Below are 20,780 nucleotides of genomic sequence, written 5' to 3' on the forward strand. Positions count from 1 at the left end.
CATTTATTCATATCCTTGTTATGCATAATTAGGACACAAATATATAGGTATCCATAAAAACCGTACCAATAACCAACTTAAATGTTAAAGACACATAACTCATATACATACTTAAACATGACCATACATACTACAATCAGAGCCTATCGAGGATGATGCAATAGAGATAAAGAATAAGAATAGATTTAGTGTTTTTTTTATTATCATCATCTTTATCATGGTGAAATTATGATAATCATCTTCATCGTGATTTGTAACCGAGAAAAGAAGGAAAAAAATAATAGATTTTTTTTTTTTTTAGATTTGAGTTTATTTATGGGGTAAGAGCGTCCACAATGGACGAATAAAAGGTGGACCAAAACTAAATTGGTCGAAAATTGAATTGCAATCAAATGGAGTAAAACTATACTTGGTAGGTTTTTTAAGGGTTCTTGAATAAATTTGGTTTCAAATGTGGAATAAAACTATATATAGTCGAGCACAAATTAAAAGTGTGTCTAATATCAGGCGTAAATATTATCTACGTCTGAAACGGTGCGTAAACTTAAAAGTGCCATTTCATGGTCGGACGTTAACTAAAATTCCGTTCCACACGCGCGTAAATTTAATGTTCGCCTCATTAGGTGCAAATACATGGGGAGAACGTATTATTGTAACGATTGTATGGGGTAAACACTATATCAATGCCCCACATAGGCGTAAATAATATGTTCGACCCAAATATAGTGCGGAGATTGTATTTGCGTCTGATGGATTTTCGACCGTTTAGTTTGTGACCGTTTTGATTTTTCCGAACGTTGGAAATTTGCAAACGGTTTGTTTCAACGACTATCTTTCAAATCCCTATATATACATGAATTCCTTTGGCATTTCATCACAACTACAAATTCAATTGAGAACAATTACACTATCAATCATCTACAAAACCAATCACTTTGTCTTTCAGATCGTTTAAAATTATGGCACGAGTACCACCAGGTCCAAATTTTTCAGTAATGGAAGACATAACTATGTGTAAAATTCATTTATCAATATCTCAAGATTGTTCTACTGGAACGAATCAATCATAAGCGGTTTTTGGAGTCGCATCAAAGCTGAGATGAAATGTCGACTACCTACAATACCGAAGCGTCCTTGGATCTCCATTCAAAAACGATTTTAGAGAATAAGTAAAGATGTGGCGCTCTTCTCTGCAAAAGAGTCGTAAGTGGAACGGATCATTTATCAATAATGATCAGTAATGGAAGACATAACTATGTGTAAAATTCATTTATCAATATCTCAATATTGTTCTACTGGAACGGATCAATCATAAGCGGTTTTTGGAGTCGCATCAAAGCTGAGATGAACTGTCGACTACCTACAATACCGAAGCGTCCTTGGATCTCCATTCAAAAACGATTTCAGAGAATAAGTAAAGATGTGGCGCTCTTCTCTGCAAAAGAGTCGTAAGTGGAAGGAGAACATCGTATTGGATAGGGTCATGAAAATAAGGTAAGTATTCTTTATTTCTGAATTCTTTTTAGTTAATTATAATTCACAAGCGCATGAACTAAATTTGTTTTCAAAAACCACGACAGCTTGAAAAAGTAAGGAAGTGGTTCAAGGAATGTAATGATGACAAAAATATTAAGCACGAAGAGTACTACCCAATTATGTTAGAAAATATAAAATATTCACGATAATCGACATTTGTGTTCAATACACGCACACTATGGAAGATTCTGAGAATGACGTGGAAGATGGGGAAGGACAACAACGAACAAATCAAGGCAAGTCTAGTAACGACACCGATATAGGATACATACAGAACACATATCTCCGTAAGATGGGAAAACAAATAGCTAAACGACTCAAGAAAACTGAGAGAGAGAAATCCACTGCCCAGGAGGAAATGATGGGAATACTTATTAAACAACAAGAAAATTGCAACTCCCATTACCAAGAACAATCAAAATTCAAGATGGACCTCCTCGATTTCAACAGTTGGGATAATTCCAGGATCCTCATCAGCTATAGATTTCTGTTTCTTGTTGGTCTTTAGGCGACCAACGAATCTCGGCACAAGTGATTTGGACATCGGTACACACGATAAAAATAATATTCATAATTAAAAGAGTAACCATCAAACCATAATACATAACCTCGACCAAGATCCATAATTCTAGAATTCCATAAACATCTATAGTTACAAATTATATAGCTCCGTAAACACAAATTATATCGTATACATGCAAAACAAACATATTCATCAATAGACACATAAAATTAACCAAAACCCAACTCAAACTAATAAATTCCAAATTTAAAAAACTCATAAAATTAACTCAATTTACATACACACAAATTAGGTCTTCTACATGTACAACAAATATATCCATTTATATCTATATACACATAAAATGAACCAAAACCCAACTCAAATTAATCAATTCCAAATTCAAGAAAAATCAATTTAAAATATATTTTTTTAACCCAAATTACATGCACACAAATTATATCTTCTGCATGTACAACAAACATATCCATCTATACACACATAGAATTAACCAAAACCCAACTCAATTAATTCAAAAATCAATTGTTTTAACCCAATTTACATACACACAAATTAGGTCTTCCAAATGTATTATAAAATTTCAGAATTGATCTTATTTACATACACAAAAATTAGGTCTTATATATGTACAACAAATATATCATCTCTATATACATAAAATTAACCAAAACCCAATTCAAATCAATCCTTCTGTTAGAGCATAGCTCGGTAGAACTCACAAGAGTTGCTATCTCAAGCTTGTTGTCAAATTTAGTTATCAAAACTATATATTGATTTCTAGCCTACAATTAGTTAAGTCTCGGATTAGTATAGAAGTGTGTAGTTGAGAAACGGACATCACGACAGTCATCATTGCGTTATACCATTTGAAGGCGAAGATCAACCGAATCTTTTGGAAAATTTCTTCAACAAAAGGTAAGTGAAGACTGAAACACATGTTTCTCAAGTTATATTCATCTTTCTATCTATGAGATGTTGTCGCAAAAACTAATTAGACTATTATAAGCATATTAAGAATTTCGAGTCTAGTTTATCTTGTAATTAGTTCTCGAAATATATATGACTAAGCTTAATGAACATTTGTTCATACTTGATGAATGTCGGTTAAGAACAATTTATTGTTCATAACTAAAATCATGATTCAAGATTATCATTCGAAAATAGCATGGAACATTGATATGTGTCATTGATGTTATTTGGGAATGTTTCGAATTGATGTAGAGAGAAAGATAGAACTACTATAAATTTATACAGGACAGTATGCATACCAGTTTTACAAACTGGGAAAACTGTTATAGGTCCGGAGTCGTAGTACATGTACCCAGTAAACGTACCGGCGCAACTATAGTTCGGCAGCGACTTAATGGTACGTATACTCAGTATCCATACCACAAAAAATTTGTGAACTCGTGAACCTGGAATGGTGCGCATACCTAGTATGCATATCGAAAAAGAACTATTGATTCTATAACCGGTGTGGTATCCATACCTTGCACGTGAACCGAAAAAGTTTGGTATGTTCAGGAACTTATATTTATCTTAAGGGTACATATACCCGATACATGTACCATGACAAATATAGTCACGACTAAGGTTGAAGTACACGTACCTGGTACACGTACTTACCCTGTCGAATATTTTCAGATGCACATAAAATTATTTATGCGAGATAATTAGAATTTGAATAAATCTCTATGAACATTATATAGACATGATTCATCACATTATAACCTATTATTGTGAAAGTCTTAAGTGTTTATGAAAATGATTAAGCTTATAGTTCAATCGGCTAGTTTCGGCTAACCGTTTATGAACAATGTCTTTGTACACGGTTCGGTTACGGTTCACCCTAACGAGAGTGTATATCTTGATATGCCAATCACATTTCAAAGATTCATCTAACGGTGGATATTATTTGCTTGGTTCCAAATCTATCTTAGCTTAAACCTAAAGCAACCTTTGCTTTGAAAGTCTATAAAAGGGGAACCTCAAACAACTGGGATCTTTGAATCCCAACACTATTTTTTTTTGTCCTAGTTATAAAAATCTTTAGGGTTTAGCGACTACAAAGACTTTATAGGGATTCGTGAAGCCAGGTCCAGCTATTGTTTATCTTGATAGCTCGAGTATCCTGATCTTGATTGATTGTTAATCATCTTGCTCCATCAATCAAGATAGCTAGAAATCATCAAAGTTCTCTTCGTCTCAGAATTTGTTGATTCCACAATTTTAATACTTGGGAGGTGAATAATAATCTATGTTGTTCTTTGGGAAGCATAAGTCCAGATTTTGAGGTTAGCTAGATTTTGTCTATTGCTATCGATTTCCAGTCTCACTTTGATATACAATCAAAAAGGTAATCAACATATAGGCTTATATGTGGGAGGCAGATTGGTTTAAAGTTTTCAATTGAGTTGAAGTAACTCTTAGGCTGTAAAGGACGTCAACTAAGAGAATCAATTGCGCGGAGTCCTGCTGGGATTCAAGAGGCATAAGGATCACGACTGTAACTAAATTGTTGTGAGAGTTTAATTCGGTCTCAACTACATTCCCGTCTGAAGTTAATTGGTAGTAGGCTAGTGTATGTATCGGCTTAATACAGTTTGGTGTTCAATCTGGACTAGATCCCATGGGTATTCTGCATTTGCGGTTTCCTCTTTAACAAAAATTATGGTGTATGTGTTATTTATTTTTCCGCATTATATTGTTTATCTTTGTTTGAAGTATCACAAGTTGTACGTTAATCAATCAAAGTAGATACACCCATCCTTGTTTGTTGGATACGACTTGATTGATACTTGGATATTGATCTTTGGAATCGTCCAAGTACTCTCACATGTAAATCAGGTTCACGAACTTGTCTCTGTAAACTTTCTGATTGTGGGAGAAAGAGGTATAACTCTGAATATTATTCCTTGATTGAGATTCATTAATTTGAACTCTCGGAATTGTATTTAGGTTTTGTCCATACATGTTGCCTAAGAAAAAGTTGGTGGTGTATTTTGGTAACCCCATATTTTCACCTTCAAAACCTAATTTACAACTTCAAAAACCTAGCTAAAAAATTAAACAAAATTTAAAAAATAGAATTTACAAAACCTAATTAAAGAGTGCCACAATCATACCTTTAATCTTCAAGACAATAAACCACTAAAAGTATCATTTGGGTTCCATTCCAAAATCCAATTCCAACAATGGAGATGATTCAGTTGAATCACACGAATAAATGTCATAAACCCTAAGTGTTTATATAGCAATAAAAAAGCAGGAAATTAGGGGAAATAATAAGTATACATCGATTGATGATTGAGATAAAAAAAATTGGAAAAGAGAAGAAAATAATATTGAGAGGTGAAGAGGTGAGAAGAGTCTAATAAAGAGAAGATGTCTGGAAAAGGGAAGAACACACACCTTCTTATTATGTCCGTGGGTGAATAATCACATGCATGCTTCTTTAATCTCAAGGTTGTTTGACATGCGGATGGAGACATTATATCAAACGTAACTATAAGTGACGCATGAACTAAGCCACACGCATTATTCACACTATGCGATGAAAATTGGGGTGTATGTTTAAGTTAAGTCTTAAGCGGGCGTATGTTTAAGTTACGCTGATGGGGCAAACATTTAATTTGTGCTCGTCTTACGGGCAGTCACTGTCGCATTTGTTTCTTTTGGGGTATAACTTTTATGTTCTTCAGATATCTTTTTTTCTTTGAAGGAGTAAATTTCTTGATTTCATTGATAAAATTTCAAGTACATCAAGAACAAAAAACATGAAAAATTATATAGATTTTGTATCACAAAAACAAGACAACTGTGATACAATACACACATACAAATATATATATATATATATATATATATATATATAATACATGATTTTTACATAAGAAATTGATGATATTAGGAGGATGGATTATGATTTTTGATTCAGCCATTTGAACTTGTCTTCTTTTACAATAAGATTGAAATTTCCCATGAAAGGATAGTAATATGCACTGTGCTTCATCCCAATCGAAACCAGTAGTTGTTGATCTTCATGGAAATGTAGACCTACGTCACGCCGAGATAAATCGTTTTTTGTTCATATAGCCTGAAGGGTGTTTATTTCGATTGTGAAATAAACACCCTTCGGACTATATGAACAAGCCATTAAAAACAAAATAAAGATCCTAGAAAAATAATTACAGGGGATCACAATAAATAGTGGTCGTTTTATTTAAAATAATAAATATTATAATAAAGATACCCAAATCTGTGTGGAAGATCTGAATATTCATATCAAACCACAAAGATTGAGATCTATTTTTACAAGGATTGAAGAAGAAAAACAAGAGAACAGTTGGGTATTTTTCTTCTTCTCTGGAGCGGTTTCGAGAGAGAGAGAGAGAGGATAGATTTGTTCAATTGATTAAATGAGATGATGAGTAAAGGGTTGGGATGTTCTTCAGATATCAAATATGAGTTTTATCTACGCCCCATTCAGGCATATAACTATACGTTCGTCTGTGAGCGACACGGAGATTAAATGTTCGCTAAGATTTTTGCGGAGATTGAAACTAAGCCCGACTATAATTTGCTCCACCATAGTTGTGTTTAAACACCCCCAAATCCAAATTTTCTTAGTTTTTGGTTTCGTTTTGGTTTTAGTCTCTTAGGATAGTTTTGACTTTTCTTATAGATTAGATCCCCATATCCACATTTAGGATATTAGAATCCTTTGAACCCCATAACCAAAATGGTCGCAGCCCCGATGATTGCCATAGGTAAGAAAGTAGAAACGTAAGAGACTCTAGAAGGGAAAAAACGAGGGTTCGTCAAATTCACGTCTATCTGAATTGTTCAGCCTCTGCGAAAATCAAATAGCTTCACAGAGAGATATAGAATAGAAAGTTCCAGCAATTCAGGATGGGTGAGAGCAGCAGTAGCATAGAGGATGATTTGCTTCTCAAAAATTTCTTCGCTGAAGTTAGCGAAGTTGAGAGGGATAACGAAGTTCTCAGGTTCTTTTTTACCCCTTTCTCTTATATGTTTTTGCTAAATTATTGTAATTCAATGATTATGACTTTAAGTTTGAAATTTTATTGTATTTTTCTTTGCGAGATGGATAGAATTATGTGAAATTGTGTATTTAAATGAAAGGAATTTTCTACCAAATTATCTGAATATCAAGATAAAATTAGGGTTGAATTGAACTTGGGCATAATGCTGTCCTAGTGTTTTTTACTTGCCGTTAGTGGTTAATTTGACCCCAGAGAAGTTATGGGTTTCCTTGTTGTCTTGGTGACTGAAAATTTTGTTTCTTAGATTTATAAAACTAGTAAAAGATCAGATGTTGTGATACATTTGTTAGGATCCTAGGTTAAGTAATTACACTTTACCTCTCATTCTCAGAAATTGTTTTTTGAAGTGTATTGGTTTGCCTCCTTATCCGAGCTTTGACACCAGATGTCTAGAACCAGCCTAATAAACCTCAAAAGCAATTTTTGATAGGAAGTTATTTCTGGGGAACTGGAGATATCACACCTAGGGCCAGAACAAAGTAGCTATAAGAAGAATGATTTGCTAGTTAAGTGTTGATAGTAACTATATGAGATACACTTCTAGTGTATTTTGAAATGTTTTTCTTTCATGTGTTTCCTTTTCTCTATAATAAAGTTATTTAAATAAGGTAAGTTCAGAGATGAAAGTGTTGATATTCAGGATAGCAAAGGGTTCTAAAATCTGCAGATGGAACTCTTTTATCCTTACTAAATACACGTAGGGATTTGCATCAAGTCTGCTTCGTCATTGCATGACTGTGCCCTATCTCCTGAATGAGATGATTGTGGTGTGTCAATGTGCGTCAATCTTAATAATTATTCACCTTAATTTTGGTATGAATGTGACTGGCTACAGGATTCTTGGATGCTTCAAGTTAAACGCATTTGAGTTTCTTAATCTACCTTTTGATTCATCACCAGATGAAGTGAAGAGACAGTACAGAAAGGTATTTGTGCATAGCTGAGTATCTATTTTGAACCTTTTCCTTTGATACGACAGAGGTTTTTTCATTTCCAATGCTTGAATATTGCAGTTGTCCTTGCTGGTTCATCCTGATAAGTGTAAGCATCCACAAGCGAAGGAAGCGTTTTCAGGTAATCTATATCTGATATTTTCTCTAAGGTATATGAATGATTTCTTTTCATCGTTCTCTTGTTTATATGCCAGTGCACTTTATATGTATAATAGTTTTTGGTTAATTGTGGTTTATGGATGAGTGTTTACGAACTTGTTAGAAAGAAAGGTTAAATGCATCTATGGCATACAATCTTGTAGAAGTACATGTGTTAGTGTTATTGTCCTAGCAAATATATGCAGACGAGAAGTGTCCGTAGAACAGAATAAAGACAGTCTCTTCTACATCTGTTAGCTAAAGCAGGTGAGAGTTCTCTAGGTTCTGTACTTCCTGTCACATCAAATGAATCGGATAATGACTGGCGATTTTCCCCAAATAAATGCAAGCAAAATACAAGTGAAGTTTAGTTCACCTAAGCATAAATACAAGCAAAATACAAGTGAAGTTTAGTTCCTTGCACAGTTTCATAACCTTTTGTTCATCAGTTTTGTTTCTTCTCACATTTGTGTAATGGAGCATAGATCATCTTCCAGCGTTAACCAGTGACTGAAGGCTTCTGTGTTATCATGCTTTCCTATCCAGTTTAAGGCACTTTTGAAAGAACAACGCTGTAATCTATTTTATGTTATGTGAAGTATTATATTTGATTGGTGTGTTTGCTGACCATCAATTTCTGGATTTGTCTGCAGCATTGGCAAAAGCACAGCAATTATTACTTGATCCAGAAGAAAGGGAATATCTTCTTAGTCAAATTAATTCAGCAAAAGGTGGGCATTGTAGCCGTTGTCTTTATATTGTAAGGCCTACAATTCATCCATTGATATATGATATATGCATTTGGTTTTAAGCAGTTTCCAAGGAACTAAATATCTAAGGCTGTTGGATTGTTCTGACATCATTCCCGTACACCGTTATGATGAATTTTAAACAGGTTTATGGGCAATTTAGCACAAAATAATGAAAATTAGAAGGATTTGGATAATATTGAACAGATTTGTCAGTGAAATTTTGTTTGATTCTGAATAAATATGAAATTTTGACACACGCGATAGGTGTAGACATTTAACAGTACTGTATATAGGCCACTTTAGTCAATGGTTTATGCATTTCGTTTTGTTCTGTTGTTTTGCATAGTTTTATTCACTATGTTGCATCTGTTTCTTTGTTTTGCTTTTGTTTCTGGAAGTGTTTGATCTCATTTGTAAAATGAATTGCAGAAGAACTCAGGGTAAAGAGGAAGAAACAGCTGAAGAAAGACAATGCTTCTAAGATCAAGTCACAGGTCGATGAGGTATGACCTGTGTATAGGATTTGTCAGGACTGATAGATTTGAAATTCCCTATGATAGATTTCAAATTCCCTTTTTAATCACTGTCAGGACTGAAATGTGTTGACAAGATGCTCCCAAACTAAATTAGGCATTCAGCACGATGTTTGGGTCAAGAAGAATCACGGGTTGCTGTTTATTAGATCAATAGATTTTCTTCATCTTTATGAAACTCACGGCACGCACAAGAGTTGGAAGGAGAAATATTTAAGTCTTAAAGGTTTATTTTATTATTTAACTGCTATGCCACCAACAACGATAAAAGTGATACTTCTTAGTGCAGCCTTGTACGGTTACTTTTTGATTCTGGCATAAACTTCACAGTCTCCTTTCTTTGTGAGGCTTGCTTTGCTTTTGAATCATCATCTGTTTTAGGTGAATTAACATACTTACTCTGTTGTATAGGGAAAATATGAGCACCAATTTGAGCAATCCGATGAGTTCCAGCAGCAGTTGAAGCTGAAGGTACGGGAATTATTAACAGAGCAAGAATGGCGTCGGAGGAAAATGCAAATGAGGGTATGCCATAACATATATCAATCTGCTGTTTCTGATTACCAAGTTCTCTTTCATCCTTATGACTCCATGAGCAACTACGTCTTTAGATATCTGAAGAAGAAGGAAGATTGAAAAAGGATGAGGAAGAAACAAAAGAGATGTGGAAAAGGAAGCGTGAGCATGAAGAACAGTGGGAAGGGACTAGAGAGAAAAGGGTTTGTCATATCCCCTGTGATTTTAATTTATAATTTCAGTTTGTTCCTTATGTCTTTGTAGTTTCGTTTGTGTTTGGCTTCCTTCCAAAACATCCTGCTCCTTTTCCTAAACAGTGAAGCTATGCACCTAAAAGCCTTCTCAATAAATCAGAAATTCTAGACATGAAGAATTTTTCTCCTTTAGTTTAGTCCAATTGGTTGTAGAGTTTTACAGATTCTCGTGTTCCCTTACCTGTCGAAGCCTCAGTTTATTATGGCTCCTCTCGAACCTTTTTTTGATCTATTCAATGCTCATCGCAAACCTGTCCCTCTTTAATTGCTGTACTGTTTTCGGTTAGGTAGTGTAGTTTGTGTAGTTGTAGTTCCTTCAATTCCTTTTGATCTCCTTTTCATTTGTATTATTTACATGCTACAAAACAGTATGAGAGATTCTGTTTTCCAAGTCATCATGCTTTCGGTGTGTAGCGTTGTTGATGAGAATTTTCTTCCTTTTGGATTGATAGTTCTTAGTGCAACTTTCCATATTTTTGTTTTGATTTTGCCACAATGCTGGCTGATAGTTGGAAATAGGTGTTGCTTCCTAGTCAGAGCATTTGACTGAGTTATACTTTACACTGTATATTATTACCAGGTTTCCAGCTGGAGAGATTTCATGAAAACGGGAAAGAAGGTAACAATATACTGATGTAGTTATTAGTTCTATGCAGTAACTTCATCAATATTTTCAGAAGGTTCATTATTCATTAGTTTGAGTTTTCATCTCATGTAGTGTTTTATTTTTATACAGGCTAAGAAAGGGGAAACTAAACCGCCGAAACTGAAAACCGAAGACCCCAACAAATCTTATGTTCAAAGACCTGTGAAGCGCGGCTGAAGTTAAGATGTTCTGTTGTTTGGCTGGCTCTAACATTGCCTCTGCGGCCTACCAAAATGTGGCTTCGGGATCCCACATTTCGAGGTCCTAAACATTTCTTTTAGTCAAATGTCATTTGTTTACACATGTCAACGGAGAGGGTCTCAGAATTGAACTTCGGACGGCTCCTCTCTTACTATGTAGATTTAAAAGATGTGGCAGAGATTCAAGGTTTCAAACTAATATATAACTTTAACAAATTATAATTTTTTGTAAGGATTGTTATCCATAAAGCTTCTCCTTATAATCAGTTATTGGGTCATCTCATTTTTGTCAGAATCATCATGTTCAATTTTTTTTTGGAGAATAATGAATTGGAGGAACCAAGAACAAATCCAAAATATACATTACAGACCTGGAAATTGATGGGTTTTTTTTTTCTATCTGGAAATGTCTTGCATGAATCATGACCTAGTCATGGACATGTCTCCATCACATGTCTCTTCCCTCTAAGAGTCAAAGACTACCAGTCTAGAAGAAGTGAATAAAGAGAGAAACTTCTTAAGTTGAACAAATTGGTTGACGAGTCTCACAACCTCCAGACGTGTTAAATCAGCTCTAGACGGCTTAATTACAACTAAGACCAAGTTCATACTTCATTACCTTAATTAAAACCGCGTTCCTTTTTTTTTCCCAACTTCTTTAGTATCCAGTTTCCAAAAATAATCCGAACCCCAACTATACAGAAGAAGGATATCCTGCTCTCATCTCTTCTTGTTCGCTGATCAAACTAAAAAAACAATCACCATGAACGATATCTTCTCTTCTCTCTTTAGTTCTAGCAGTACTAATGATCACAGCAAGGTAATTGATGATATTGAGATGGGCCAGATGGCAGCGAACACCAGCGAAGTAAAAAACTTGCAGAAGTTTTACAAAGATGTGGATATCATCAAAGACCAGCTCGATCAAGTCGAAACGATCTACAAGCGTCTGCAAGATTCTCATGAACAATCTAAAACGATTCACAATTCCAACTCTATCAAACAGCTGAGATCTTCCACGGATTCTGACGTTTCTTCAGCACTAAGCAAAGCGAAGTCCATCAAATTGGGACTTGAATTGCTCGACCGAGCTAACAAGGAGAGTCTTAAAGTCCCCGACTGCGGACCTGGAAGCTCATCGGAACGGACACGTTCATCTGTCGTGCACGCGTTAAGGACGAAGCTTAAGGATACAATGGAGAGTTTCAACAGTCTGAGAGAGAGGATTGGGTTAGATTATAAGGAGACGGTTGAACGTCGGTACTTTATGGTCACCGGTGTGAAAGCCGATGAAGAAACGGTAGACAAGTTGATATCGACCGGAGAAAGCGAAACGTTTATGCAGAAAGTGATTCAGGAACAAGGAAGGGGAAGAGTTATAGATACTATTGCTGAGATTCAAGAAAGACATGGTGCAGTTTTGGAGATGGAAAGGAGTTTGGGTGAATTGCATCAAGTGTTCTTGGACATGGCTGTAATGGTTGAATACCAAGGACAACAGTTGAATGATATTGCTGGTAATGTTAACAGAGCTAATTCATACGTAAGAAAAGGAACTGAAACGCTTCAACAAGCAAAAATTCTTCAGAAGAACACCCGAAAATGGACAGTGTTGGCTATATTTATTCTACTCATCATCATCTTGATCATCGTCCTCCCAATTGTTTTAAGGAAATAACCACCTACACTGTGCCGTTCTTTCCTTGTTTTTTTCTGGCGTGTTTTTGTTTGACACTTTGCAGCTGATGTTACAGTTTGAGATATTGGTTATGTTTTCTTCTGTATCTAAATAATTTTTTTTCTGGTAGACATTTGAATTTTTGTTTATTAAATTTTTTTGAAATGAAAGAAATGCTTAGCATTTCCTAGTTAGCATTCTCATTTGTTCACAACACAAACTCTGAAATACCAATTAAAAAAAGCGAACAGCTTAAAAGAAGCAAAAAACAACAAAAAGCGAACAGCTTAAAAGAAGCAAAGAACAACCAGACCATCACTAGTGGAAACCTTCAGAGTTCATACAATGTACAAAATGTGGACCAAAGTACAGAACGTGAAAACACATATGAACTTTTTTTTTCCCTACTGAACATTTTCTTTGTTGGTTCCTCAAATTAGGAAATAGTTATCTTCACACAAAAGTTACATTGTACAAGACAGATCAAAGGTAAAGTACACAAGGCAGAAACCTTTATGATACATGCACGTTGGACAAACAGCCAACACCAATCTATACGTATTTATATATCTCCCCATCACATCCTTATCACCAATGGATACCCCTATGTATGCCCCTCCTCCCGAAAACTGCTAACTCATAAAAAGAAAAAAAGAAAGAATACCTTACTAATCACTCAGATGCTGACAAAAATAAGAAAATCCCAAGACTAACACTCTAGCTCAATATACAAAGTGATGGCCCTTCACGGGACATCCGCCGTGGTGTCCGTAATTTTACTTTCCACTACTGCAATGGCTTCGACCCGCCAGCTCTGTAACAGGGGGGGTCACAGGTCAGCTACACCCATCTACTGAACACCCAGCCAAGCAGTCAGTCAGTCCTCAATAGCTGAAACCAAGGTTTTTGTGCACATCATCAAGCGTTCAAGGAACTTGCTCTTGAGTTCCTTACAACACCTCATTCAGAATAACCACCGGAAACCCCAGCTGACGAGCACACAAGACTTGGGCTGCCAAGCCTTGAAAAGAATATCTAACATTTCAAAAGAAACTTAAATCCAAGCAAGAGAACCTCTATCATTGGCAACTTGAGGACGACCTCTAGTTGGTGTCGCTGGTCTGTTAGCATTAAGTTCCTGATTGGATGGACAACCAAAAATGAAAACCCAGTATTGTATCAACACCAAAGCAAGCAGCCAACAAGGTTGAAAGAATAGAAAAGAGAAAACCGGATGTGAGCAGAATACTTCAACATACCTGCATCCACGTATCTTCTATATGTCGATCTGGGGATGTTTCTGGTGACGTAGCTGCTGGTGGTAAAGGATGAATGAGTTTTGGAACTACCACAAGATCTCTTCCCAAAACTAAGATTGCCCCAGCATTATTCGCAGTACCTATAGAAACAGCTCAAAATAATTATAAAAGCTGAATCATGTACTACATTTTTGTAAGATCTAAAATCAAAACTGTCCAACCAACCGCAGTAATTAGTCGCTGAAAAAAGAGTAATCAGGTGCCCCTGGGCGAAGCGCTCAAAACCATCCATCACACATTCATGAGCACGTACGATCAATTGGAGGTCATTGTTGTTGCAGAATTCCATCACACGATCAGGCTGTAAAACATGCGATTTCCAATCAGATAACTTATCTGAATACCATATACTCCACAAATTGACACATAGAAATCACACAAGTTCCTTATAAAACATATTATTTTCACAACTGAGCATAACAAGACGGAGTCTAGCGAGATGACAAGACTGAAAGAAACGAACTAACCCCGAAGGTTACTAATCCAGGACCTCTCGCGTTTGGGCGCAATCCTTCAACACTGTCATTTTCTGTCGGGTCAGACCTGTTGTCAGAAAATTAGGTTAAAGAAAACTCGACTGTGAGGCACAAAATTTATTCCAAATACAATTACAAAATGTGCAGATATATATCCTCACCATAATAAATCCATAAGAACAACTGAGCCTGCTTCCATTGTAATAGGACGTTGAAGGCTCTCAATCTGTTCCACATGATTTATAGAGCGACCAATGCCACCATGCATGCAAATGATTTTCTTTTCAATTAGAGCTGCCAAAGGAAGCCAATTAAACAACCTATTTATTCGATGCCAAGCCCAAATACCATCCCTTTCGCCCTGTCAGCACATGGAGTAAGTTAATAATGACAAACAAATTAGAGAGAAAACTAGGCAGCCAATGTTATAAAAAATACCATTCGCTCAATGCACTCGATCCTGAATCCAAACAGGGCATTAATATCTGCTGCCTCATGGTTTCCACGAATCAAATGTACATTTTGTGGATACTCGACCTGGGACATACAGATGACCGTAGAAAGACACTTAGTTTACCTTTATTTTATGAAAAACAAGGTAAACACCAGAAGGCCATGTAAACATAAGGGAAATGACACCCGGGCAATACCTTCAACGCAAGTAAAAGACTAATAGTTTCCAAGCTGTGTTGGCCTCGGTCAACATAGTCCCCTAAGAAGAGGTAGTCGATGTAACTGCAAATGCCATGAAGAAAACAAGGGGTTAGTGGGTGAATACTTACAAGTTCAGCTTAGGGTATGCTAAAATTTAGTAGGTGCCTAAATACAAACACTCACGCTATATCTCCTGCAGTTGAAGGAGATCCATATTCATCAAAGAGACGCATAAGGTCCCCAAATTGCCCATGCAAATCACCAAAAATCTTGACAGGAGCCTTAATCTGTAGCACACTAGGTTCAACAGAAAATATCCGTTCTGCGCTGTCACAGAGATCAGCAATTTCATTGCAATCCAGGAAAAACTGTCTGCGAACAGGAGGCTTCCAACCCCGAGGTTTCAGAAGATGGTTTATCACCTGAATGAAAATGAGACGAACAGTATGAAGCCATGCTAAAGAAGGCATACAAAAATCGACATAACAGAAACACTTTATATAATAGTGGGCCACATGGTAGCCAGTATATTGCACATACTAACTATAAAATATATCAACTTAAAGGACCAACATTGGCTGAACACCAGGATTGTGTGATTCACTAGCCAATAATGAGCCAGATACTCCATTCTCTTCCAATTGTGATAAATTGACACAAAAAAAAAGTCGTAAATTACTAGCCCGTAATATCAGTAGGACTCATTCGTCTACAACTTATCTTCTGTTCTAAATTTTGAGTTTCGTCCAAGATATCCAGTGCATTTGACATTTATATAATAATATCAGCAGAAGGAAATGTATTACATCTGATTTGACCCCCATACCTTCTTTGGCACACTATTGACAGACATTTGCCTATCTAACAACTTCCTTGCTGCAGTTGCACTCTCTGGAGTACCATAACTAACCCGCCTGCCTTCATTTTCAAATTGATCTATTGAAAGCTGTCTCACCATGCCACCCAAAGCTCCTCCAGTCTCTGCAGCTACAACAACCTGCATATATGTATAGCACAACAACGTCAGGGAGAATTGATATACGAGACCCCTTCTTACAAATTAATCAACCATACAAAAACAAACTGAAACAAGAGATGCAAGAAAGATCAATGATAAATACTCACAGCTCTGTGATGCAAGCGAACCCCAGGAGGGGTATTTGGTAACGTAGTTTCAGGCACCTTAATTAACGTAGATATCTGTTTACCACTAGGGGTAGCCTCAGCCCCACGGTCCCTGTCTGGCTGTTCAACTTCCCCATTAACTTGTCTAGCTTTTGCTGCAGCTAATGCAGCACTGATAGCCTCAGCTTCTGCTGCTGAGGCCTCAACCAAATATTCAACACCTTTGCTCAATCTCCTGCAACGTGGTTTATATTTAAGTACCTCTATCCAAGAACTAAGAGGCTAAAAGTACAATTTACTTGCTCCTGAGGATCTCAGAATGGCAGTAATACCTGTTCCCTTGCAGCATGGCGTTCTCAGTACTTATATCAGTGTACACATCCCCATTTACAGGAGGAGCAACAGGACTTCCAAGCACGACAGAACCATCTGGAGATCCTTCAGCATTCGCTTGCCTTGATTTTTCGTCGACAAAATACCTTCCGGTTAACCTTCCAGCTTGCACATTGGCTGCTGCAGCAGCTGCAGCATGTGAAGCTGCACTAGTTGTTTCAGCAGCTGCCAGATCTTCAGCAACAAGAAGATCATCCAGCAACACCCCTACAATCAAACATCAACCAAATGAAAGATGTGAATATACAATGTTCATATATTGCTAGCAGCTTTGTAAAAACAAAAGATGAAATGTTTTCTAGAGATTTTTTTTTACTTACCGCCACGTAGTCCACCATAAATGAAGATCAGGTCGCCTATTGCAGAAGCAGCATGTCTACAACGCCTTGTCAACTCAACAGCAGCATCTCCACCAGCTGCATCAGCACTATATCTGCCTGTCCTTGGACTTGTGACAACAGATTTCGTATCACACCAAACGCCGGCTGCAGTATCTAAGACTGAACATACAAATAAGAAATACTCAAGTGAGAATTTTATAAAGAATCACCAATGGGGGAATTTAATCTTTCATAACTTACTATCACAAAACAATCCTGCACAGATGAGGAAGCATCATAAAAAGGCAAGGTTTGATAACATCTGGAGACATGATGAACTGATGAACATACTTACAATTTCCTTTCTTTTATCATACATTTGAACCATTATCCAGATACTCCCAAATACACAATCCTACTTCACACACATTAACATGAAGACAGTACATCTACCACAGCCCACCATATCCTAATAACATGATAAATAACATGTTTAACTGTGGTATGGTGGTTGAACGCATCAGTCAAAATATCGAAATGAGGAAATACACCAAAGATGAGTGACGCATCAGTCAAAATTTCGAAATGAGGAAATACACCAAACATGAGTGAAATGGTGGGTACCAGTAACTAAGTTATAGTTGCATCATCAAAAATGGTCATCTGTCTCCTAATTCCTATGAAACATGATCTTCACTATCATATTCTATGACTGGAATAAAATATTTACCTGCTATGCTCGAAGAATCTTCTACCATTCGACCACCACCAAGTGCACCTCCAGAAACATGGAGTCGGGCATTCACGAAAACCTAAAATAGCATGACAAATACTGTTAGTGATCTGAAAATAAATAGTGTGCAACAAATACAAAGGAGAAAGAGAGGTATGAGAAACCTACTGCTGCATGTTGATATCTAGGAGAAGGTGAAACACCAGGAGCAATTGCCCACTCCCAACGACCATCCCTATGTTTTGCAAGACCATATGCACTTGCTAACGGCTACAAGAATAAAAATACCAAGAATAAGACCAAACCAATTGATTTATGAAACCGGTAAGAAGCATCTGATATAAAAAGATGATGACAACCAGTACAGAGCTTCGGTGAATGGCATCAATTATGACGCAAAGGACATTAAAAGAAATGGTACGCATTTATAAAACAGCTGATGCATATCAACAAAGATTTCTTCAAGTTCTGGAAGTTATGTATACATGACAGAAAAACTAAATGTCAACCAACATTAGAGACTTGTGTTTAATGGTGCAAAATCCGACGAACTCTGCATACGATTTCAAATGATACAAACACAATGACGCATTTTTGCGGAGGATTTTCTGGCTCACCACACTATTAGCATCCCTCCCTCCACAGAGCAGAAGAAGACCATCAGAACGTGCACTTGCGGTTGCATACCTATTCAACGGTTATAGATGTGAGCTTAAAACCATTGAAGTAGAAGTAACATACGTGAACTGTGCACCACATGGATAAGAGTCACACTATATCTAGTAGAACATTTTGGAAATAAAAAGAGTATGAAGTAAGGATCTCACATGCATGGAGGTGGACCTTCACCTTCAGGCTCCAACTTCCGCCATTCATAAGGCTTTGCAGCTGTATCTAGAGCCCAAACATCAGCTAGTGGCCTCTTTCCTGAAAAGCATCCATCACTTCTCAGAAAACAGTATTTTGGATACCCTTTTCGAAAACTTAAACCCTCTCATTGTAAACAATGTAGAAAAGCCTCCAATCTCAATTGCGATGTGGCTTACCATCATTTCCGCCGATTGCCAACAGAAATCTTTGCCCAACTAGAGCCATCACATGTCCATACCGAGGCCCTGGACCAGGCCCTTGGACAACTACCCTGAAAATGCCGAGCATATCTCTTAGACAGAGAACACCTTAAGTTACTCAGTGCAAACATTTGTGGGAACTGTGTGTATACCTGTGCCATCTAGGGCGTTGCTGTGTAAGATCAAGAACATGAAGGTCCTCAGCGGACAAACCAGCAGGACCAATTCCACCCTGAGGCATATAAATTATAATGTAGTGAACAGTGAGATTCTACTGCATCTTAAATTTTCTTAAAGCCATTATAAGCAACATCAATTATCTGTCAGTTTCTAACTAACCTGAATAACTACCATGGTACCCACGGCAGTAGCTACATGTGCTGCTCTTGGCGAGGGCTGTTCTCCAAGTGGAGTAACCCTAATTCAAACACAACAAAACAAACAATCCCACATTGCTGATAAATTTAAAATGTGAATTGGCAACTCAACTATAAGGTCAAAAACTATTTAGTGCATTGTAAAATCAACAGTCCTAAACTTACTTGGTCCATTTATTTGACAATACATCATAACAATGCACATCTGCAGTTGCACCAGCAAGTCCTGCAATTCAAATTATTGTAAATCATCAATGGTCTACACAGTAACATACCTTAATAAATTTATCTTTGATCAATAGTAAAGTCATTTCTAAATCATTCTGAATGATTAATAACCAGCAAATCCGAAACGTGCATCATAACACAGGCTCCATACAAATTCACATTCATTGTTTATTTCATGAAAGTAAACTCAATTCACTAGAAGTGAAGTTAGTTTTTAACATCGGGACAACATTATCTAATGCACAAAGCTAAAATTACTAGTGTTATCAGCAAACTAAAGTTGGGGGGTCCGCAAATGGCGAGAATAAACTCATAAGCATAAAAATGGTAGAAAAGGGTACTTACGAATTCCAGCACTTCCAGCAGGAGAAGGAGGACCTGAAGCAGCAGAATTGCCTTCAAGAGCAGTAGCACCACCAAATAGTATAAGTCTAGGACCAATATAACCAGGCGTACCTTCTTCTCCAACAGCCGCCACAGAAGTCAATGTATGACCACACCTAGGTCCAGGTCCATCTTCTTTCTTATCCATCAATGAAGTAACAACAGTATAAGTTGGAGCTGGTCTTGGTCCTGCCACTACTACTTGAGGTTGCTGCTGCTGCTGTTCCAGTGAAGTAGAAGAAGCACTAGTAGTAGGAGTAGATGGAGAAGAAGAAGTCGATTCCTCATCATTTCTATCAATAGATGTAGTTGTATCAGCATCTGAATTAGTAGAATTGTTTTCCTGAACTGGATCTTGATCGATTTCTGACCCCATCGACGAATCCACATCCATTTCTCCTTCTTCTTCTAATTAATTCCTTTAAATTGCTTAATAATAATCTAACTATTCATTCATAATCACTTTACTAATCAATAAAATTTCAAACTTTTCTAGCTTGTCATTGATTCATCTATCTATCTATCTATAAACAAAATCCCTGCTTTTCTTGAATCTAACTGCGATCTAATGATAACTATACACAACAACAGAAAGAATAATAATTTACACAGAATCGAAGTATTTCACAGATAAATTTTCTATTCAAATCAGAAAATTTAGGTTTTGGTATTTTTTTTTCCCTTTTTTTTTTCTTTCTTTTGTTTGACAGTCGAAGTTGAAAGAATAAAGAAATACTATGTATGTGATGCTTTAAGGACCTAATACACCCACGCAAATGCCCATCTCTCTCTCTCTTTCTCTCTCCTCTTTTTTGTAGTGAGTGAGTGAGTGAGACTCACTGAGTGACCTCACAATTAATCATCTCCGACTCGAAGTCTCGAACTTGTATTTTGCTTTCACAAAGA

The 20,780-nt window shown here is 36.6% G+C and overlaps 3 protein-coding genes across 3 annotated transcripts; 2 read left to right on the forward strand and 1 right to left on the reverse strand.

The window, feature by feature from the left end:
• Positions 1-6,810: 6,810 nt before the first annotated feature.
• LOC113321310 (J domain-containing protein spf31-like) lies at positions 6,811-11,400 on the forward strand. Its single transcript, XM_026569206.1, has 9 exons — positions 6,811-7,065; positions 7,961-8,051; positions 8,139-8,199; positions 8,870-8,947; positions 9,398-9,471; positions 9,913-10,026; positions 10,113-10,220; positions 10,852-10,890; positions 11,008-11,400. Exons 1-9 carry the CDS (start codon positions 6,971-6,973, stop codon positions 11,092-11,094), a joined length of 747 nt encoding a protein of 248 aa, XP_026424991.1. The 5' UTR covers positions 6,811-6,970; the 3' UTR covers positions 11,095-11,400.
• An 85-nt stretch (positions 11,401-11,485) lies between these two features.
• LOC113321309 (syntaxin-121-like) lies at positions 11,486-12,981 on the forward strand. Its single transcript, XM_026569205.1, has one exon. The coding sequence runs from the start codon at positions 11,881-11,883 to the stop codon at positions 12,793-12,795; it is 915 nt and encodes a 304-aa protein (XP_026424990.1). The 5' UTR covers positions 11,486-11,880; the 3' UTR covers positions 12,796-12,981.
• A 107-nt stretch (positions 12,982-13,088) lies between these two features.
• Positions 13,089-20,268, reverse strand: LOC113321307 (serine/threonine-protein phosphatase BSL3). Its single transcript, XM_026569204.1, has 21 exons — positions 19,836-20,268; positions 19,428-19,488; positions 19,225-19,303; positions 19,038-19,117; positions 18,862-18,956; positions 18,643-18,742; positions 18,433-18,502; positions 17,984-18,085; positions 17,813-17,894; positions 17,083-17,262; positions 16,702-16,969; positions 16,370-16,604; positions 16,071-16,241; positions 15,428-15,666; positions 15,241-15,325; positions 15,029-15,127; positions 14,752-14,951; positions 14,582-14,657; positions 14,280-14,415; positions 14,055-14,194; positions 13,089-13,933 (listed from the first exon to the last, which is right to left on the reverse strand). Exons 1-21 carry the CDS (start codon positions 20,266-20,268, stop codon positions 13,850-13,852), a joined length of 3,015 nt encoding a protein of 1,004 aa, XP_026424989.1. The 3' UTR covers positions 13,089-13,849.
• Positions 20,269-20,780: the final 512 nt, after the last annotated feature.

Source organism: Papaver somniferum, chromosome 11 (assembly GCF_003573695.1).
Source record: "Papaver somniferum cultivar HN1 chromosome 11, ASM357369v1, whole genome shotgun sequence".
NCBI lineage: Eukaryota > Viridiplantae > Streptophyta > Magnoliopsida > Ranunculales > Papaveraceae > Papaver > Papaver somniferum.